The 16,327-nt window shown below is 38.6% G+C and overlaps 1 protein-coding gene across 2 annotated transcripts in view; it reads right to left on the minus strand.

The window, feature by feature from the left end:
* The window catches only part of erbb4b (erb-b2 receptor tyrosine kinase 4b), a 381,424-nt gene that overhangs the window by 91,002 nt on the left and 274,095 nt on the right, over positions 1 to 16,327 (minus strand). For both annotated transcript variants that reach the window (XM_088083126.1, XM_042495287.2), the window contains exons 13-14: positions 7,939 to 8,071; positions 1,319 to 1,412 (exon numbers count right to left, since the gene is read on the minus strand). In XM_088083126.1, coding sequence (XP_087939252.1) covers positions 1,319 to 1,412; positions 7,939 to 8,071 — 227 coding nt within the window. The remainder of the gene's footprint in view (positions 1 to 1,318; positions 1,413 to 7,938; positions 8,072 to 16,327) is intronic.

The following is a 16,327-nucleotide window of genomic DNA, read 5'->3' on the forward strand; positions in this document are numbered from 1 at the left end:
ATGCTGATCTTAGCTAAAAAAATAAGTTTTACCTTTGACTCGGAACATGAGACATAATCAATAGCACAGCTGAAAGGCACACTTTGACTGCTAATACAATAATTAATCATAGTCGAAGATAACCGCAGGGAATGTCTGCAGCTCCAAGTCATTTGGTTTGTGGTGAGTGAAGCAATGCTCTGGCTTTGAATACTTTTCTTTGGGGGCCTTCACAGCCCTTTCAGATGAGTCTGTTTTTAGCTCAAGTGATTGCTGTTTTTAAAAGTTTTATGGGATTTGTTTTTAGTAATAAAAAAACAGAATATCATAAGTGATTTAAATCCTTAAAATAAAAAAAATCATATTTTTTTAGATTAATGGTTAACCTTGTACTGATATACAGAGACTAAAGTTGCTTTGTTCTCACAGTCACATTATGCTTCTGATTAGCCAAAGCTCCGTGGCTTCTAGCTTTAAAGGGGCAGTAAAACCTATATATTTTTTATTTAGCTATTTATTAATCCCGTTTGTTTTGCTGTGGGTTGCTGAGTGTTGGTGGTATTGGCTGTAGAGATGTCTGCCTTCTCTTCAGTATAATGGAACTCGATGGCATTCAGCTTGTGGTGTTCAAAGAAAAAAGAAAAGAAAAAAAGAGAAAGAGGAAGAAAGGAACTCAACACAATGTTTTTTTCCAGACATCATGACCTGGTTACTCAAGATAATCCACCGACTTTGAACCACACTCTTTCTCCTAAACTACAAGAGCCAATCGTATCACCGCGCTGGTTTTTCACAATCCACCCCAGCGAAGAAAAGTGGATTTCATGTGTGCATCGTAGCTGTCACTGTGGTTGATGGTGTAGTTCGTCAGTAGGAAAAAGGAAACTGCCCACAACAAGCTCTGTGGATTAGCTTAAGTCGCTGAGTCATGATTTCTAGAACGAGACATTGCTATTGAGTTTTTCAAATTCTTTTTTTTTGGTGATTTGAACACCACAAGCTGAGTGCCATCTAGTTCCATTATATAAGAGAGAAGACAGACATCTCTGGGGCTGAACATTTCCAACACGCAGCAACTCACACCAAAATAATCTAGACTGATGAATAGCACGACAGGTAAGAAGAAACGAATAACTATTTTTTAAATTTTTGGTTTATCTATCCCTTTTACATAAATAAGACTGCGTCTCATCTTTTAATATCAGAATAATGTCATTATTTTTGTTTATCTTGAATGCTATTCCTCTTTAATAATAGATAAAAGCAAACATAAACAAACTGTCCTCTTCTTGTCTACATTAGCCTGACATACGTGAGGTAAATGAGAGGAGTATCTTACCGCACCATTGCAGGTCAAAGAGTCATCTTCAGCTCGCTCACACTGGGCATCACACTCCACACACACTGACCCGTTTGCATATTCTCGGATATCCCTGAGAGAGGAGGAGTAAAGGGATGGATAGGGGGATTAAGATGGGTGAGGATAAAGAGGTGAGACAAGAGTGGGAGCAAAACATTATTTGTGAGATTAAACAATATTAGCAGCCACATGCTAGTTGCTGCACTCAAACAAACTGTAATCTACATTTGTCCAGTCATAGCTGGACAAATGTACATCTGGTACATCTCTGGTATGATAATACAAGGCAGCTTAATTTGTAGCACATTTCACACAACAGGGCAATTCAAAGTGCTTTACAGAGCAATAAAAAATCAAAGATAATAAAGGATACAGATATAAAGACTTCAATCACCTCCTTTCCATATGAGCAAATGATAAATGCACCTCTGTGCCACATGAAGTCCCACCAAATACTAAAACAAGTCATTAAGATGACTTATATAATAGGTTTTCATGATGCTAGTGATTACACTTTTTTTTTTTACAAACTTTTCATTACAGTTTCACCAAAACACAAAATTTCAGAAAAAAAGTAAAAACAGGCAACTTTTCAGCTCCTTCCGCCCAAGCAATTTCAAATGGTATTACTGTTGTCGCAAAGACAACCGGATCACTTTCTGTTTTTCTCAGAACCATGCAACAGGGCTGTTTTTCTTTTGCCCAGGGTACTTTCCACAGTTACTTTGGCTGTTGCATACCCCCCATGGTAATTATAAAGAACTTACAGTGATACTCTTTGGTGACTGGGGGTAGGTACTGAAAACACAGCACTATTATCTTCTTGTTTTTGTTTTGCATTGGTTGACACAGTTCCTTTGAGCCATAAATCAAGCCTTCATTTTCCTGGGAGATTGTAACCGGTGGCAGACTATGCAATTCTGTTTGCTATGCTTTATTAAGGATCCCTCTGCTTTTGTTGGCAAGTCCAGCCCTACTGTTACTACTACTACCACTACTACTCTTACTACTACTACTATGACTACTACTACTAAAACAAAAACAATGGCAATGACAATCTTTATTTATGTGTGGCAAACAGAGGGTGTCTATTTACACATATTAATTTATGTCTCTGCTAACATAAAAAGATATGGCAGTGACATTGCTTAGGCAACATGCTTTTCAGGTATTACCTCCTAGTGAAAACTACAACTATTAACTTAAATCTGTCAGGTAGTGAGAAACAGGGTGTAATTCAGCATCTACTCATGAAAAACAAAGATTTGTTTTTGCAAAATCAGTGGACAGACATTTTCAGTTTTCAGTTTCAGTTTGTGTAAAAGAAAGTTAAATCTTAATCCCAATGTCAATATATGATCACTTTTAATCAAAAATGTCTGAATCAAGTTCAGGATGCAAGTTCTAAGAGGACAGAGGGAGGGTTTGAGAGAGATAGAAGAACTGTTAGTAATGGATAGGTTTTTCTGTTTCAGTGCTTCAGTTTGTTTCTTACATTGCTTACTTTGGAAGTAAAGGTCAGTGGATGTAGTCATAACATCAATAGGCAGTCCCAAACACACACCTACACACACTCCTGTTACACCCACATGCACTGCAGCTAATTAGCTAACTGTAGTACTGATACCATCATGCAGAGGGTCGTTGCAGTTGAAAGGTGCAGTACCCGTGAGGGGTGCGTTTTCAAACGTTTTCAAAAATCAATTAAATTAAGTGCCTTGTTATTCAATTTCTGAAATCCCCTTATAATAGTAGAACACCAGAGTGGCCTCGAAAAGTCATTAAATTTGACCACAGTGCGGCTGAGTTGGCGCTTTGCCTTTGTCACCACAGGACAAGGAGAATGACTTTTGGGTACTTCTTTTTTGGTCAGTGCGGGAAAACAGAATGTTCCATCTCAGCAATAGAGAAAAAAAGTGTCGTTGGCCCAGTGGGATCTAAATCAAATTAGTATTAATTATGCTTCATCTGGCCTTCATAAAACCTTCCAGGAGGCAAGGGAAGTAAGCCTTTGTCTGGGTGTGTGCTGGTTGAAATAATAAAGGCTGCAGTGTAGCTGGAAGATATCACTGACGCTTAAGACTTATAGGCCATGATGTTCTGCTGTGTTCTGCTGTGTTCTGCTTTTCTGCGTTTTCTCCCTGTTAATAAGGGACAAAGATACAACACATTTGCAGTGAATACTAAACCTTAAAATGGGTTTTATGCAAAATTAACATGGATTTCAAATGGCTTTTGGAAAAAAACAACACACAGTCAAACCTGTATGTTCAAAATGGACAAATAAAACAGTATTTTCAATAATAGCCCCCAAACAGTTCTCACTTTGTAAACATTTTGTACAACCACTGACAAATCATTTCAGGCAGACACTTCAAACTCCTTGTTGTTCTGCTGCTGTCTAACTGTGATGTTTACATGAGCCACTGAGGCTAAACCCATACAAGCTGAAACCTAAGTTACATTACGTACATCACCATATGAATGAAGGGACATTCTTGTGGTTAAGCAAGCATTGTATTTTAAACCTCAAGTCCTCAAGTACCTCTGCCCTTCAAGTTTTTGTCATGCACATCTGATATGAAGTAAGTTCTGCCCACCATTTCAGCTGTTATCAGGCCTTTCAACAGTCCTTATCAATGGTTTTAACAGGCCCTCAGGGATTTTGCAGGCAGTTTTGCCGATTGTTCATACCTGAAATGCCTGATTTCACGGCATCATTTTATGAATTTTGCACTGCGTGTTGGGATTTGCATAGGTGTGATTCAGATGTGAAATTGTGGGGGAAAATGAAAACTGCAAAAAGAGTTGTGATGCTGTAACAGATTCTAAGCTTATGATTATGACCATTCAGTATTTCCCATAGATTAGAATGTATTCATGATGGTAGGATGGTGGGGTCATTAACTGCTGGCGATCACTTGTTGCAGCTGTTCAATGCAACGCAGAATGATCCTTTCCGTGAGCTACTTTTCACCTGCTCTCTGCCTGGTAAGCATGTGCTAACACAACACAATGTGACTCAAACCCTACTTGTCATAATATCTCGGTTGTTTACAGGCCTCACACCTGCAGTTAACATCCGACACCGAGCCGTTATTCTCACAATGACACTGAAATGGCTCTGCTTTGTCATTAAACCTGGTAAAAACCGTTTGGTGATGTTAGAGGTATAATGCTAACAGTTAGCCCTGTCACTGTGTGAGTGACTTTGTCCCAGACACAGAGCTCTGTTTGTCTCATGACAAACAGAGCTTTGTGTCTGGGCTGAGATAATCAAAATGCTCCATGCAGCTCTACAATTAAATGTCAAATTTGCAGTAAAGGTGCTGTGACTGGACAAAATTGCAAGGTCATGCAGAATTCACTGGCCAGGTGGAATTCGCCTTAAATGTCTGACAACATTGCAAAATCCTGGATGGACTGGTTGTAAGTGTCAAAGATATGGGTTAGAAAAAGCCTGCCACACGCGCAGTCAGAAGGCCTTCATCAGGTGATGAAATGGCAGCTTGTGTTAATTGTTTGGTGGCGATCTGTTGGGGCAGTAATAATTATTACAAGGGCAAAAGAGGAAATCAGGTGTATGTATCAGGTACATGTATGTAGTATAAAGAGTGATAGAGACAGAGATTAGGTAGGACAGACTGGTGGTGTTTGGTTCAAACAAACACTTTCACCAAGGAAAAAGTTAGCGTTGACATATTTCACCAGAGATGTTTGGACTGATGTACCATGATATCTTTTCCTAAACCCAACCACAAAGCTTTTGTATCTAAACCTACCAAATGTGTAAGTGAGGCCAAATGAAACTGTTTCCCAATGTTGGCTTTTCAATGGCTATGCAAGCCATTTAAGTAGATTTGTTGCACTTCTATTACAAAACCAATCCACATATTAATAAAGCTGGTGCAACAAAAACTTGGAACAACTGGGCATCTTGAGGATTTGATCATACAAGTGAATGCTGGACAAATACCAAATAAAGGCACAGACAATGATGAAATATGAAATATTAAAAGTAAGACTCATGAGACAGACATAGTGGCAATGCTCAGAGGACAAAGTGGTGAGGTTGCATTCAGTGAAGTGCTACATTTGGTACATGATGAGCCAGTAACGCTGACGGTGTGGGTGGTGCAGACGTGCAGGTGGACAGGTAGGCAGGGCGTGGCCCCGTGCGCAAGCAGTGACTGTGACACGCAGTGACACGCCTAGCCCCCCTGCCCTAACAGCACCTTCTGGTCCTCCTCATCCTCTCCAATGTGGCCACTAAACATTTTTTGATCAAATAAAGACTGAATTTAAAAGCATCTTTCCAGCAGTTCTGAAAAGCAAAAAAAATCTCAAATGTTATTAATGAAACTCACCAGGGGAGTGGGTCTTGTCACCATCTTTGTGAGGATAGGATAGAATCAAGCTATACTTCCTTTTAAAGTCAAGGGCCCCCTATTGTTTTGAAACTCTGCAGGGGTGCCTTTTAAACTGAGAGTTACCACCACGTCTTTAATTGTTCTTTTCACCCCCCGGCTCTTAAATATTTTCCATAGTAAACAGAAAAATTACTGCTGAACTTGAAAGCTGTATGAAAGAGCCTTGGGGTGTTTTTGAACTGGAATTTAAGTTTTGATGAGCAGGTTGTGCAGCAGGTCTTCTAACAATTATTTGAAAATTCTACCATTTTTATTCATAGCTGAAGGATGACCTGAGAATGTTTATATATTTGTCCTTGATTTCATCAGTGGAACACACTTTAATGCTGCTTCACACCTACAGGGGTTCTGTCAAGTACTTAATATAATAATCAGTTTGATCTTTCCAGCACTGGTAACCTGCTAGTTATATGAAAGTACGATAAAGGGGAGTGTTTGATAATTATATTTACTTAAGGCAAAAGTTTTCTGCATGCTTGATATCAAAGTCCTATGTCCAGTAAGGGCTCAGCATTCGCCAACAAGACCGTTGAAAATGGCACAACATGTAGTGCTTAATATTTTATTATTTATTTTTCATTTTAGATAATTTGTTTCATATAGATTTTAAAAGTATATATTTTAAACATCAAAGTAATATTTATCATAGCAGTTTGTCTTTAAAATTTAAAAATTGGATGAGCGTTTGATTCATCTGCTTTAATAAACCAATAATACAAAACAAAGTGATAATTAAATCACTTAGAGGGGCTTAAACTGCAGCACTCAGGAGTTTTTTAAAACATTTTTTTCATCTGTGGTTAGAATGAGTACCTGTTCACTCTTACCGTGCTTACTATCGAAATTTCGCTGGAAATCAGTCAGTGACTTTCACTGCCACAAACTCACTCTCTGTGAAAACTGTACTTGAAATTCAGTTGAAATGTATTATTTGCATCTGAGGTTTTCATTGTAAAGCACTTTATTAGGTTTGAAAAACCACCGTATGAAGTATAAAGTTATTTCATTTTATAATTTAATGATCAGCATTTAACGTGTGATTTTAATTTATTTACAATAGGAGGGAAAAGATCTGTAAAAGTGATGTAATTTTCAAACTGCTACCTCTGCAGATGGAAACCATCTGATTCTCTCTTGGTACTGACCCAGTGCTATACTTTTTTGTACTGTCTGGCTGGATGAGATGTGGTATACAGAGTTTGCTCCAACTATGCCCATAACCTTACAAAGTACTCATTGGTTACCAAAGACACCTGACAAACACATTCATAGAGTACATAGACTACATTTCCAAGGTATGTGATCAAGGACTTTATGTTAAAATGCTGAGGGACTGGGAGGGAGGGCAGTGAATCTGTGAACCTTCAAAAGGCTTATTTATCATTGAGTCAGTGGTGTCATGTTGAGTGTTGCAGTGATGCTATGTTGATGCTACCTGCCTTTTAACAGCAGAACATGAATAAAATTGGCCTGATTTTGTTCCATGTGAACCTTGCACCACACAATTAATAAAAGCGGCACAAGCATGAGGATTAGTAGCTGCAGGATCAGTGGTTTACTTGATGCTGATTACGACCAGACTAGACAAAGTACGTCTGGGCTGATTAATAGGCACTTCCAAATATATTACATTTGTGTCCAGAGACAGTGGGGTATTTGGGATGACTGTCCCAGACAGTCATCACACAGAGTTATTTTGTGGTGATTTACCTGGCCTAGAGAAAAAGGGGTATCTTTACTTACATCTGTGACACCAAGGTAAGACTGCTGCCAAGATGCAGACCACAGTTTGTTTTGAAGCAGGACATTGGCAGCAATTTCCATCAAACGTGGGTACTTTAAGCAAAAACATGATGTTCACACACAAACATGATGACCATAACCTAGTGACCACCTGGGTTTTTTTGTGCCTAAATGTAACCATATGTCAAAAGTGTTGTTGAAATGTAAAATTTCAACATTCCCCACATTTATTCTGGCGATTGGGTTTGTGAGCATCAAGTAGAAAAAGATGAAAACATATACAGGGTGTGCAAGTTTTTCTTTTTTTGTTTGTTTGTTTTTGAACGATTGGGACGAACTTAAAACATAGTTAGGACCTGAGGACATTTAGACACACTGTGATCTACCAGGATAAAGTGTATTTGTGCATGCATGTGCATAACTCACCCTTCAAAAAGGTTGCAAGTATCCACGCAGGTACGTCCACGGCTGAAGTATCTGCAGGACAGACACTGGTCTGGGCCAGGGCCCCAACACCCTGCATCCGAACACAGTGGGTCACACACCATGCGCTCCTTGGCTGCTCAATAAACACACACACACACACACACACACACACACACACACACACACACACACACACGCACACACAAAAGACAGTATAACAACAGGATTAGATCCATGTAGAATGCAGTTGTGCTCTGAAGACTCAGTGCAGATACAGAGAATAAACCCTTAATTGACCCAAATTGGCTGGATATAAAAAGTTTCAGAATAGATTTATATATGAAAAACATGATATGTGAAAAATGCATGGCTCGATGTCCTAAAGCATATACAATATGCAAGGGATCATTTTGTGCATTAAAATTCTCTGCCTCCAGAGAGCAGCTGTTAATTTGAGGTGGTCCATAAAAGGTGTGTTGTTGTGGGGATTACTCTCCCAAACAATGGCAGGTGCAATTGCAGAAGAACAGAGGAGTAGACTTGAGGCTCAAAGATGTGCCAAAGGAATAAGCTATTTGTAATCAGTGGTCAAGCAATTGTCAGACAATACGCGCTGAGCGGTCACATAATAATTACCTCAAGGATAAACTGAAAAAAGCCCTGGTTCCAACCACAAAATGCTCCAATTCAAAACTGGCAACACCTTTTAAAACCTTAAAGGGACTGTGATGGCCATCCAATGTGAGAATATACTGTCTGTTCTGGTTTATATAAATGGTCGTTATTTATGTGTAATGTGCATACAGCACTGTGTGCTATGGCCCACAGTGGAGCATGCAAAGGAGCAAGCTGTTCTGCTCCATTATAGAAATGCTGAGCCAATGGTGACGAAGTGGTAGTGGGACCAAAAAAGGTCTGCAGATGTCATGCAGACTTGTTGATTTAAGGGAGACTCACAAAAGAGAGGGTGAACAACCAACACTGGAACTTATCTGTCAAGATTTATTTGAAGGGGTCAAATTATAGAAATAGAAAGAGAGTGGAATGGATACTGAACTGCTTGCAGGGGTCTACAGGGGTGTGTCACGCTCATTCGTCGGGAAACTACGTTTTGACCCACCTTACAAACTAAGCCACATCATGTAGCGTGGGCCTATAATCAAATTCATAATTATCAATATCTGTGTGTCCTGGTGTGTTATCCAACTGACAAAAAAATCTCATTAATATTGAACATTAGAGACGTAGATAACATCTAGCCACTGGTCTTACTGTTCTGGCTTCACTTGCCAACAGCCTTTCTGCAAACTAACAAATCTATCCAGTAAGTATGAACAAAAGTCTTCTTTAGTTAATGTAACTCTTTAAACTTTACAAAGTTTCTCAGATTAGCTTAAATGTTAGTAGAGAAAAAAGTACCTCAAGAACAAAAATAATCTCATTAACACATAGTTAAAACTGATATGAACAACTATAGCCTATTAAAACAAATTATGAATACAACCACTCACTGTGCAAATATGTCAACACCTTTGAACACTTAGAAGCCTGAAGCAACCTTTAGAGGTCCATTGCCAAGTAGTGGCAGTTCAAGGCTAGGCATCAATGGACATGCTTGATTGGTTGTTACTGCAAAATTGCACTTCAGTGTGTTTTCACTTTGCTTTAAGTCAGTTCATATAGAAGTTAGCCAGGCACCAAGAAAGCGCGCTGTGCTTTGATGCTAATTTTCGTAACGGCCAAACAGTAGGCTATAACAACTGAGTCAGTCACGTGATGCCTTTGGACCTAAAAAGATTTTTTCCCACAGACTTACATTGGAAAAAGAGACATCTGCAAATCAGAGGATACATTTTTTTTGAGCATCATAACCCGCTGGGACGTGACTCATTTCAGTATCAGGATATAATCCATTTGGTTCAATAACATTTGGAAAGTCTAAAAAGAATCTTTTTATCCGCATTCAAATTAGCAGAAGCTAACCGTAAGTAGATGGCTTGGACAGCGTTTGTCTCTAGTGCTCCTGCTCTATGGGCCCAATGATGCCAAAGCAGCGGGGATCATTTGGGGAATTGTTTTCGTCAACGCTTTTAGTTATATGCACCAAAGAGCAACTTTCATTGGAATGAACCAGGTCCTTCCTCCAAAGCTGTATCCAGATCTCTTGATACATTTATAGCAACAATGGTCACAGTTCCTAGGAAGGCAATGGTACGATTAAAAATAAGTACCCTTCTGACCACCCTGCTATGTTAATTTGAATGGGGATGTCCTTTCTCATTCTATTTCTATGGTTGAAAGAAACCCTCTTAGCTTTTACCAAAGGGCTCAAATATATAGAGACAGAATATTACTAACTAAACATTTTCTGTTGGCCAAAACACCAGTATCTACCCTCAATAGACAAATCCATAGCTGCTCATAGACAGTACAAACAAGTAGTTTAAGCTGTTTTGATAGTCATGTAAAGCCATTACAAAAGCCACCTTTGATTTGCAAAGAGACGAGTTTTAAAAGCGCCCATTCACAGTGAACAATCTGGATGCTGTTCTCCCTGTTTCTGCCTCACCGTTCTCATATCATACCAACAGACTGGGGCCATTACAGCGACTCTTTCCCGTTTTGTCCTTGTGTCTCTCTTATCTCTCTCTCTTTTGTTCCCCTTCAGCACTCGTTTCTACAAAGGTTGCTACATCTGAGAGCATTACAGTGACAAAATGAGAGTGTTGAAGTAACGTGGTGACAGCACTGCAGATACACTTGGAACTTTTATCATCCCATCTGCGTCTGCTTTCCCCCTTGTCGGTGGATTTTAAAACAGAATCTTCTCTTCTCTTCTCTTCTCTTCTCTTCTCTTCTCTTCTCTTCTCTTCTCTTCTCTTCTCTTCTCTTCTTCTTCTCTCCATTGCTATGCTATGAAGACGTTTATAAAAAGGCACCTGCTGTTCTCGAGGTCCTGGCCACATGTAAGCCAGGGGCGATGCCTCAGTGTCAGCCACCGCCATGTTCAGAATGCTTAAAAATTCAGACAGACGGATGCAGATACGGGGAGAAAACAGAAATCAAGTGTTTCTTTTGAGGGCATAGGATGAAAGCCTTGCCTTCCACTAGAGACAAAACCACCTCTGCTGGGCTTCCAGCGCCGTAGGTAAACTGACCAGGCAGAGGGAAAGATGAGGAGAGGGAGGAATGATGGGTGCAGAAAAAAAAGGAAATAAGCAAGGGAAGAGTAGAGGATGGCTTTTTAACCATACAGCACTTGCCAGATCAAAAAGACACCAACTTCAGATGTTTCTGACATGGTTAGAAAACAAAAGCCCACAGGGCTCAAGCTGTCAGGTGCCCTTTTGAGTCCCATGGGAGACAGGAGAACATGCTATGATGATGATTATGACTGAGAGAAAGAGAAAGAAAAAGAGATGAGAGAGAGGAAAGCTTGGTGAAATCAGTGAAATAAGACAAATTCGCCTCAAACGAAATTAAAATATTGCTTGAACAAACAAACACCTGTCAGGGCACTCTGATGATGGTTAACCATGGGGACAGGTGTAGTTAAAACTCAACAGTTGCCTCTAGTTTCCGGCATCCTTTTCTTCTTTATCAAGGGCAGCATTGAAAGCAAAGCAGGGCAGCCACTAAAAAAGGCTAGAGTGTAGGCCTGCAGATGGAAAAATGATCCTTGTCACTGCGCAGTTTGGGACTTTTTTTCACCTTTGCTGTCATGTTAGGACTTAGAGGTAATTAGCTTAAAGACTATATCATTAAAATAAATAAAAAATTAAACATAACTAATAGTTTTGTTTTTGTTATTCTTTTAAGTGTCTGAGTGTCTCTATGTATCATTATATGCCCCCTCTCTAAATTTAAAGGTTTTTTTGCAGGTTTCATGTCAATCATGAGGTAGATAATTGATCTGTCATTTCATTCACAGCTGATGAGATCAGATCAGTGGAATAGAGGAGTAGCTGTTTGTGAGTGAATGCAAACTTTTGGACCCAGTAGAGTGAATGTTAGAGTTTCAATATCAATGTGCCCTGTGCACATTGTCTCTGCCCCAAGTATGCTGTGCACTAAACAGTATATATATTCCAATAGCCCTCTCAATGAATGGTCCAGTTCCAACAACAGAAATATCTTATTTTGGCAGTAAATGATGAATTTGCAGGGAAACCCTAAATCTCTACAGGCACCTTGGCCAACGTTGATACCCCTTTTCCACCAATATGGAACTGATTACATTCCGGTTTCGGCACATAATTTTGGTCCATTTAGAGAATTTGTACCAAAATTAAATTGGTTCAGAGCCCAAAAAGTTGTTTCTCAGCTGGAAACAAAAAATAGTCGGTTTTCCTTCACATCAAGTGACAAAATCAGTGGGCATATCATATTCTACAACTTGTAAAGAGAAGAAGCTGTTTACACACCCTTAATTACAATGGTTCCTTGCAAAACTAGTGGGAAACACCGGCTGGTTTGCAAGATAGCACTAAGATTCCACGAATCCTGAACTGAACCGGTTCAAGGACCAAAGCCAATATGGTGGAAAAGAGGTATGATTGGCCAAGATGTCTTCTTGTGATCACATCTTTTATTGTGAAAGTGGACAACATTCGCTACCACCAGCTAGTATATTTATTACAGATCATTTACAACAATTTTGCTATAAGTTATGCCAACTTGTATGCTGGTTTTATAGAGCACCTTTTTTGTTTTCAATAGGCCTTTTTGACAGTGGACATTTTGATTGCCAGAGTGGGAAAAGCAAAATGTTACTTGTAGTATTGCCAGTGGCTTGACGAATAGACTTAATAAGGCAGACCTAGGCAGATTTTTTTATTTATAGAGCACATTTCATAAGACAAGAATACTAATTGTGATGCTGTCTTGTTTGCCTTAGGCAAGAACCCCAAGTGGAATAATAGTTTGTTCATGCACTAGTCAACTCTAAAATTTTGGGCTCTTTTGCTTCCATAACGTGTTTAATTTAGATTAGAGGAAATATAGTGCCTAAAATGCCCATCTAGGTGTTAATATTAGTCCAAATTTCTGTTTGGGAAATCTGTTTAAAACTGCATATTTAATTATATAAAACATCATTTGCATATTTAAACCTATAATTAAAAAACAAACAAACAAACAAAAAAAAAAATCAAAACTGGTAATACAAATAAAAGTTGTAACATAAATGCGAGAATGAATGTTTTATTGTGATATCTATTGGTCAAAACTTTTACCCCAAAGTCTTACTTTTTTAATTTAAAAATGTATGAGATTTTACATAAATATGATAAATAAATAAATACATATTTTTAAAGGCTGTTTTCTCAAAATGACTTTACTTCTCACACGGTGAGCCAGAAATCTTCAGTTCAGTAACACTCACTGTTGTTTTCTAGTTTTGTTCCTATATATACACTGAAGGTTTTTACAGAGGATTTTGTTCATACATAATTCATAGTCTGATTTATAGAACATTTTATTCCTAAAAACATGGCAAAAATGTATTTTTATGGCTGCTGACTGTATTTTCTGATTTTTTTCAGTGGTAAAAAGAGATCCAATTTCCGTCTGTAAAAATGTTTGACTCTAAATGTCAATAAAATGAAACAAGGATTTTCAACCTGACTTCATCCAATGTTCATATTTTTTCTGTACATTTCTGCAAATAAGTCCATATTTAAATAATTTATGACTCATTTGCATATTTGCACATAACATTTCAGGAAGCTTAAAATATAAAAACTGTCTTTCTTTAGGTAATCAACTGGGGCAGTTTCAAGGTGGTAACTATTTGCTACACTTTTTTACCCTTTTCAACTGGAGTGTCTCGTCTGACAGCTCTCTTCCTGTGACACTCAGAAAAGGTCAACTTAAGAGTAACTTCTATTAAAAGAAAGATGTTTTTCAGTCGTTCTGGTTGAATAGACCTCTGCTCAGACTGAAGTTAGATGAATGATTAAGGTGTAATTTGTGCTTTCCCCAAAAATGAGGCAAATCTAACAGTAGACTCAGGGAAATTTCTCTTAAGATCAGCTCTGATAGCAGGTCTACCAGGCATTTATAGCCTTCAAGGCTTACATTACTGAGAAAGCTATGATTTTGAAACAGTCCTCTCTGGGTTTCATTTATTCTAATTGCATGGATGGGGCTAATAATAGTGCACTTTCTATCCCATTAAGTGACCTTTTGAAGAAATGTGAGAGGAAAACAAAATACCTTACTCACTCATCTATGATTCTAAGGCCTGCACTTAAAAAACGTCATAATTAAACACTGACATTTTATTGCTGATGAGCCATCAATCAGCAGTACATTTAAGGACGCTAACATAAGCTCTGGGACACCCTTTTGTCAAATATTCGCCCTGATGAAGTTCTTAGAGCTGAAAGTATATCTTTAACATTTAATACTGGCTTTAGACAAATTGAGCGGTTCTCTTTTTTTCTACAGGCAACACAATTTAAACACGTCACTGTCTCTGCACCACGGTTAACTAAAACCAAATGGTCTCAATAGGATCACTTATGTGCTGTTTTTACCAATGATAATGCTTTGACAACATTCAACATTCTTCTGCAGCATATTTTCAGTCAAAACTCAAAACAGCTAATCAATAATACTGCTCACAACCATCAATTGAGTTCTAACTGTCAAATTACAGCTCAAGAAAATGAGCGACTTAATGCACAGTGAAGAGATTTTTAAAAAGTATTAAAAGTATTTTAAAAGTAATTTTCATCCAAAGCAAAAAAAAAAAAAAGGCAGACTTGAGGAGAGCACACAGCACGGTCAAGACAGAACATCATTTTCAATCAGATCCACAGCAAACTGCAAACACTCAACTCAAGTTTATAAATGTACAGCCAAACTTTTCTTGGTCTTAATGTGTGAGCAGAAATTCAATTTGTTTGACAAAAATATGACTAAATTTTAACCTCAACTGATAAAACTTTGAAGAGTGATGAAATATCTCTGCACCCTACAACATAGATCCTGTAGATAATTTAACTCGACTTTGTGCTACCTGGTTGAATGAGGTTATGAAAAAGACCAAGTGAACAGTTTGTAATCTCAAAGGAATACGTCTTCCCACGAATCACCTTCTGTATATCAATTAATCACCCCATGTTACGATGAATTGAAGAAAACGCTTTTCTCGCATGCTTGCAAGGTGAAGGAGGAATTCAAAAACTGAATTAGTGCAAATTATTGAATCATTTTTGATGAAATAAAGTCATAGGGGTCAACATTTAGCAAACACAAAACTATATCAAAACATCTGTTTACACACTCTCACACACATTGTGTAGTACAAACCAAGTAATATTTATCCAGTCACAAGCTCAGTACATCCACTGGAAACTAAAGTGAAAGTGAAACTTATCAATGCTCCCTTCAAAGCCAGACTCCATTGACAAAAACAATAATTTTACCTTGATTACCACAGGAGCTGCTGGTCTAGCACTGTGTAGATCAGGTTGTTTGTGTTGTTACTGCGTGACTTTAGCGTTTTAAAGGGTTAGTTTAGATTCAACAAAGTCACACAATTACTCAAACAAACCGATCGAGGTAGCAGTAAAGCAACAGCTCCTGTGTTCAGCGAGGTAAATTTACTGTTTTTGTCGATGGAGTCTGGCTTAAAACTGAGCATGGATACGTTTTACTTTAAAAAAAAAAATGGTCTTCTTTCCTGATTTGATGTAACATGAGGTAAATAATCGATATAGAAATGATCATTTGAGGGATAAAGTATCTCTTTAAATATGTTTAGACATCAAACATGAATATATTCTTGGTTGTGCTAGCCAACTCTATAGCACTGAGTTCATACTTCAGCTTGTTAAAAATGCCAACATGAAAACTTGGCTTTAGGTTTCTTTGATAACCTGGCGACATTCCTACATCACTGCGCCTACAGACAGTGAATAAATGAGCACATGCAGAATCCTTCTCCTCTGTCTTTGGTGCCCTGTAAGGGTGTGAGACTTGCCCTTTTCCAGTCCCTGCTAGGCTCAGTCAAGTGTAGACACACACATACAACCCCCCCCACACACACACACTCTGATGCACACATGCAGAGCCATGTCAAGGAGAGCAGTGTGTGACTCTTGAGTCTCACCCAAGTCTTCAAAGTCACTGAAAAGAGGGAGAGAGAGAGAGAGAGAGAGAGAGAGAGAGAGAGAGAGAGAGAGAGAGAGAGAGAGAGAGAGAGAGAGAGAGAGAGAGAGAGAGAGAGAGAGAGAGAGAGAGAGAGAGAGAGAGAGAGAGAGAGAGAGAGAGACAGAGTGCGTGCGTGTGTGTGTGTGTGTGTGTGTGTGTGTGTGTGTGTGTACCCAACACTAAGGAACTGCCCAGGGGAAAGGAGCACATGCACAGTGAAAAGGGGCCA

The sequence above is a fragment of the Plectropomus leopardus genome, chromosome 10, assembly GCF_026936395.1.
Source record: "Plectropomus leopardus strain MGB_pleo_1.0 chromosome 10, ASM2693639v1, whole genome shotgun sequence".
In the NCBI taxonomy this organism is placed as follows: Eukaryota; Metazoa; Chordata; class Actinopteri; order Perciformes; family Serranidae; genus Plectropomus; species Plectropomus leopardus.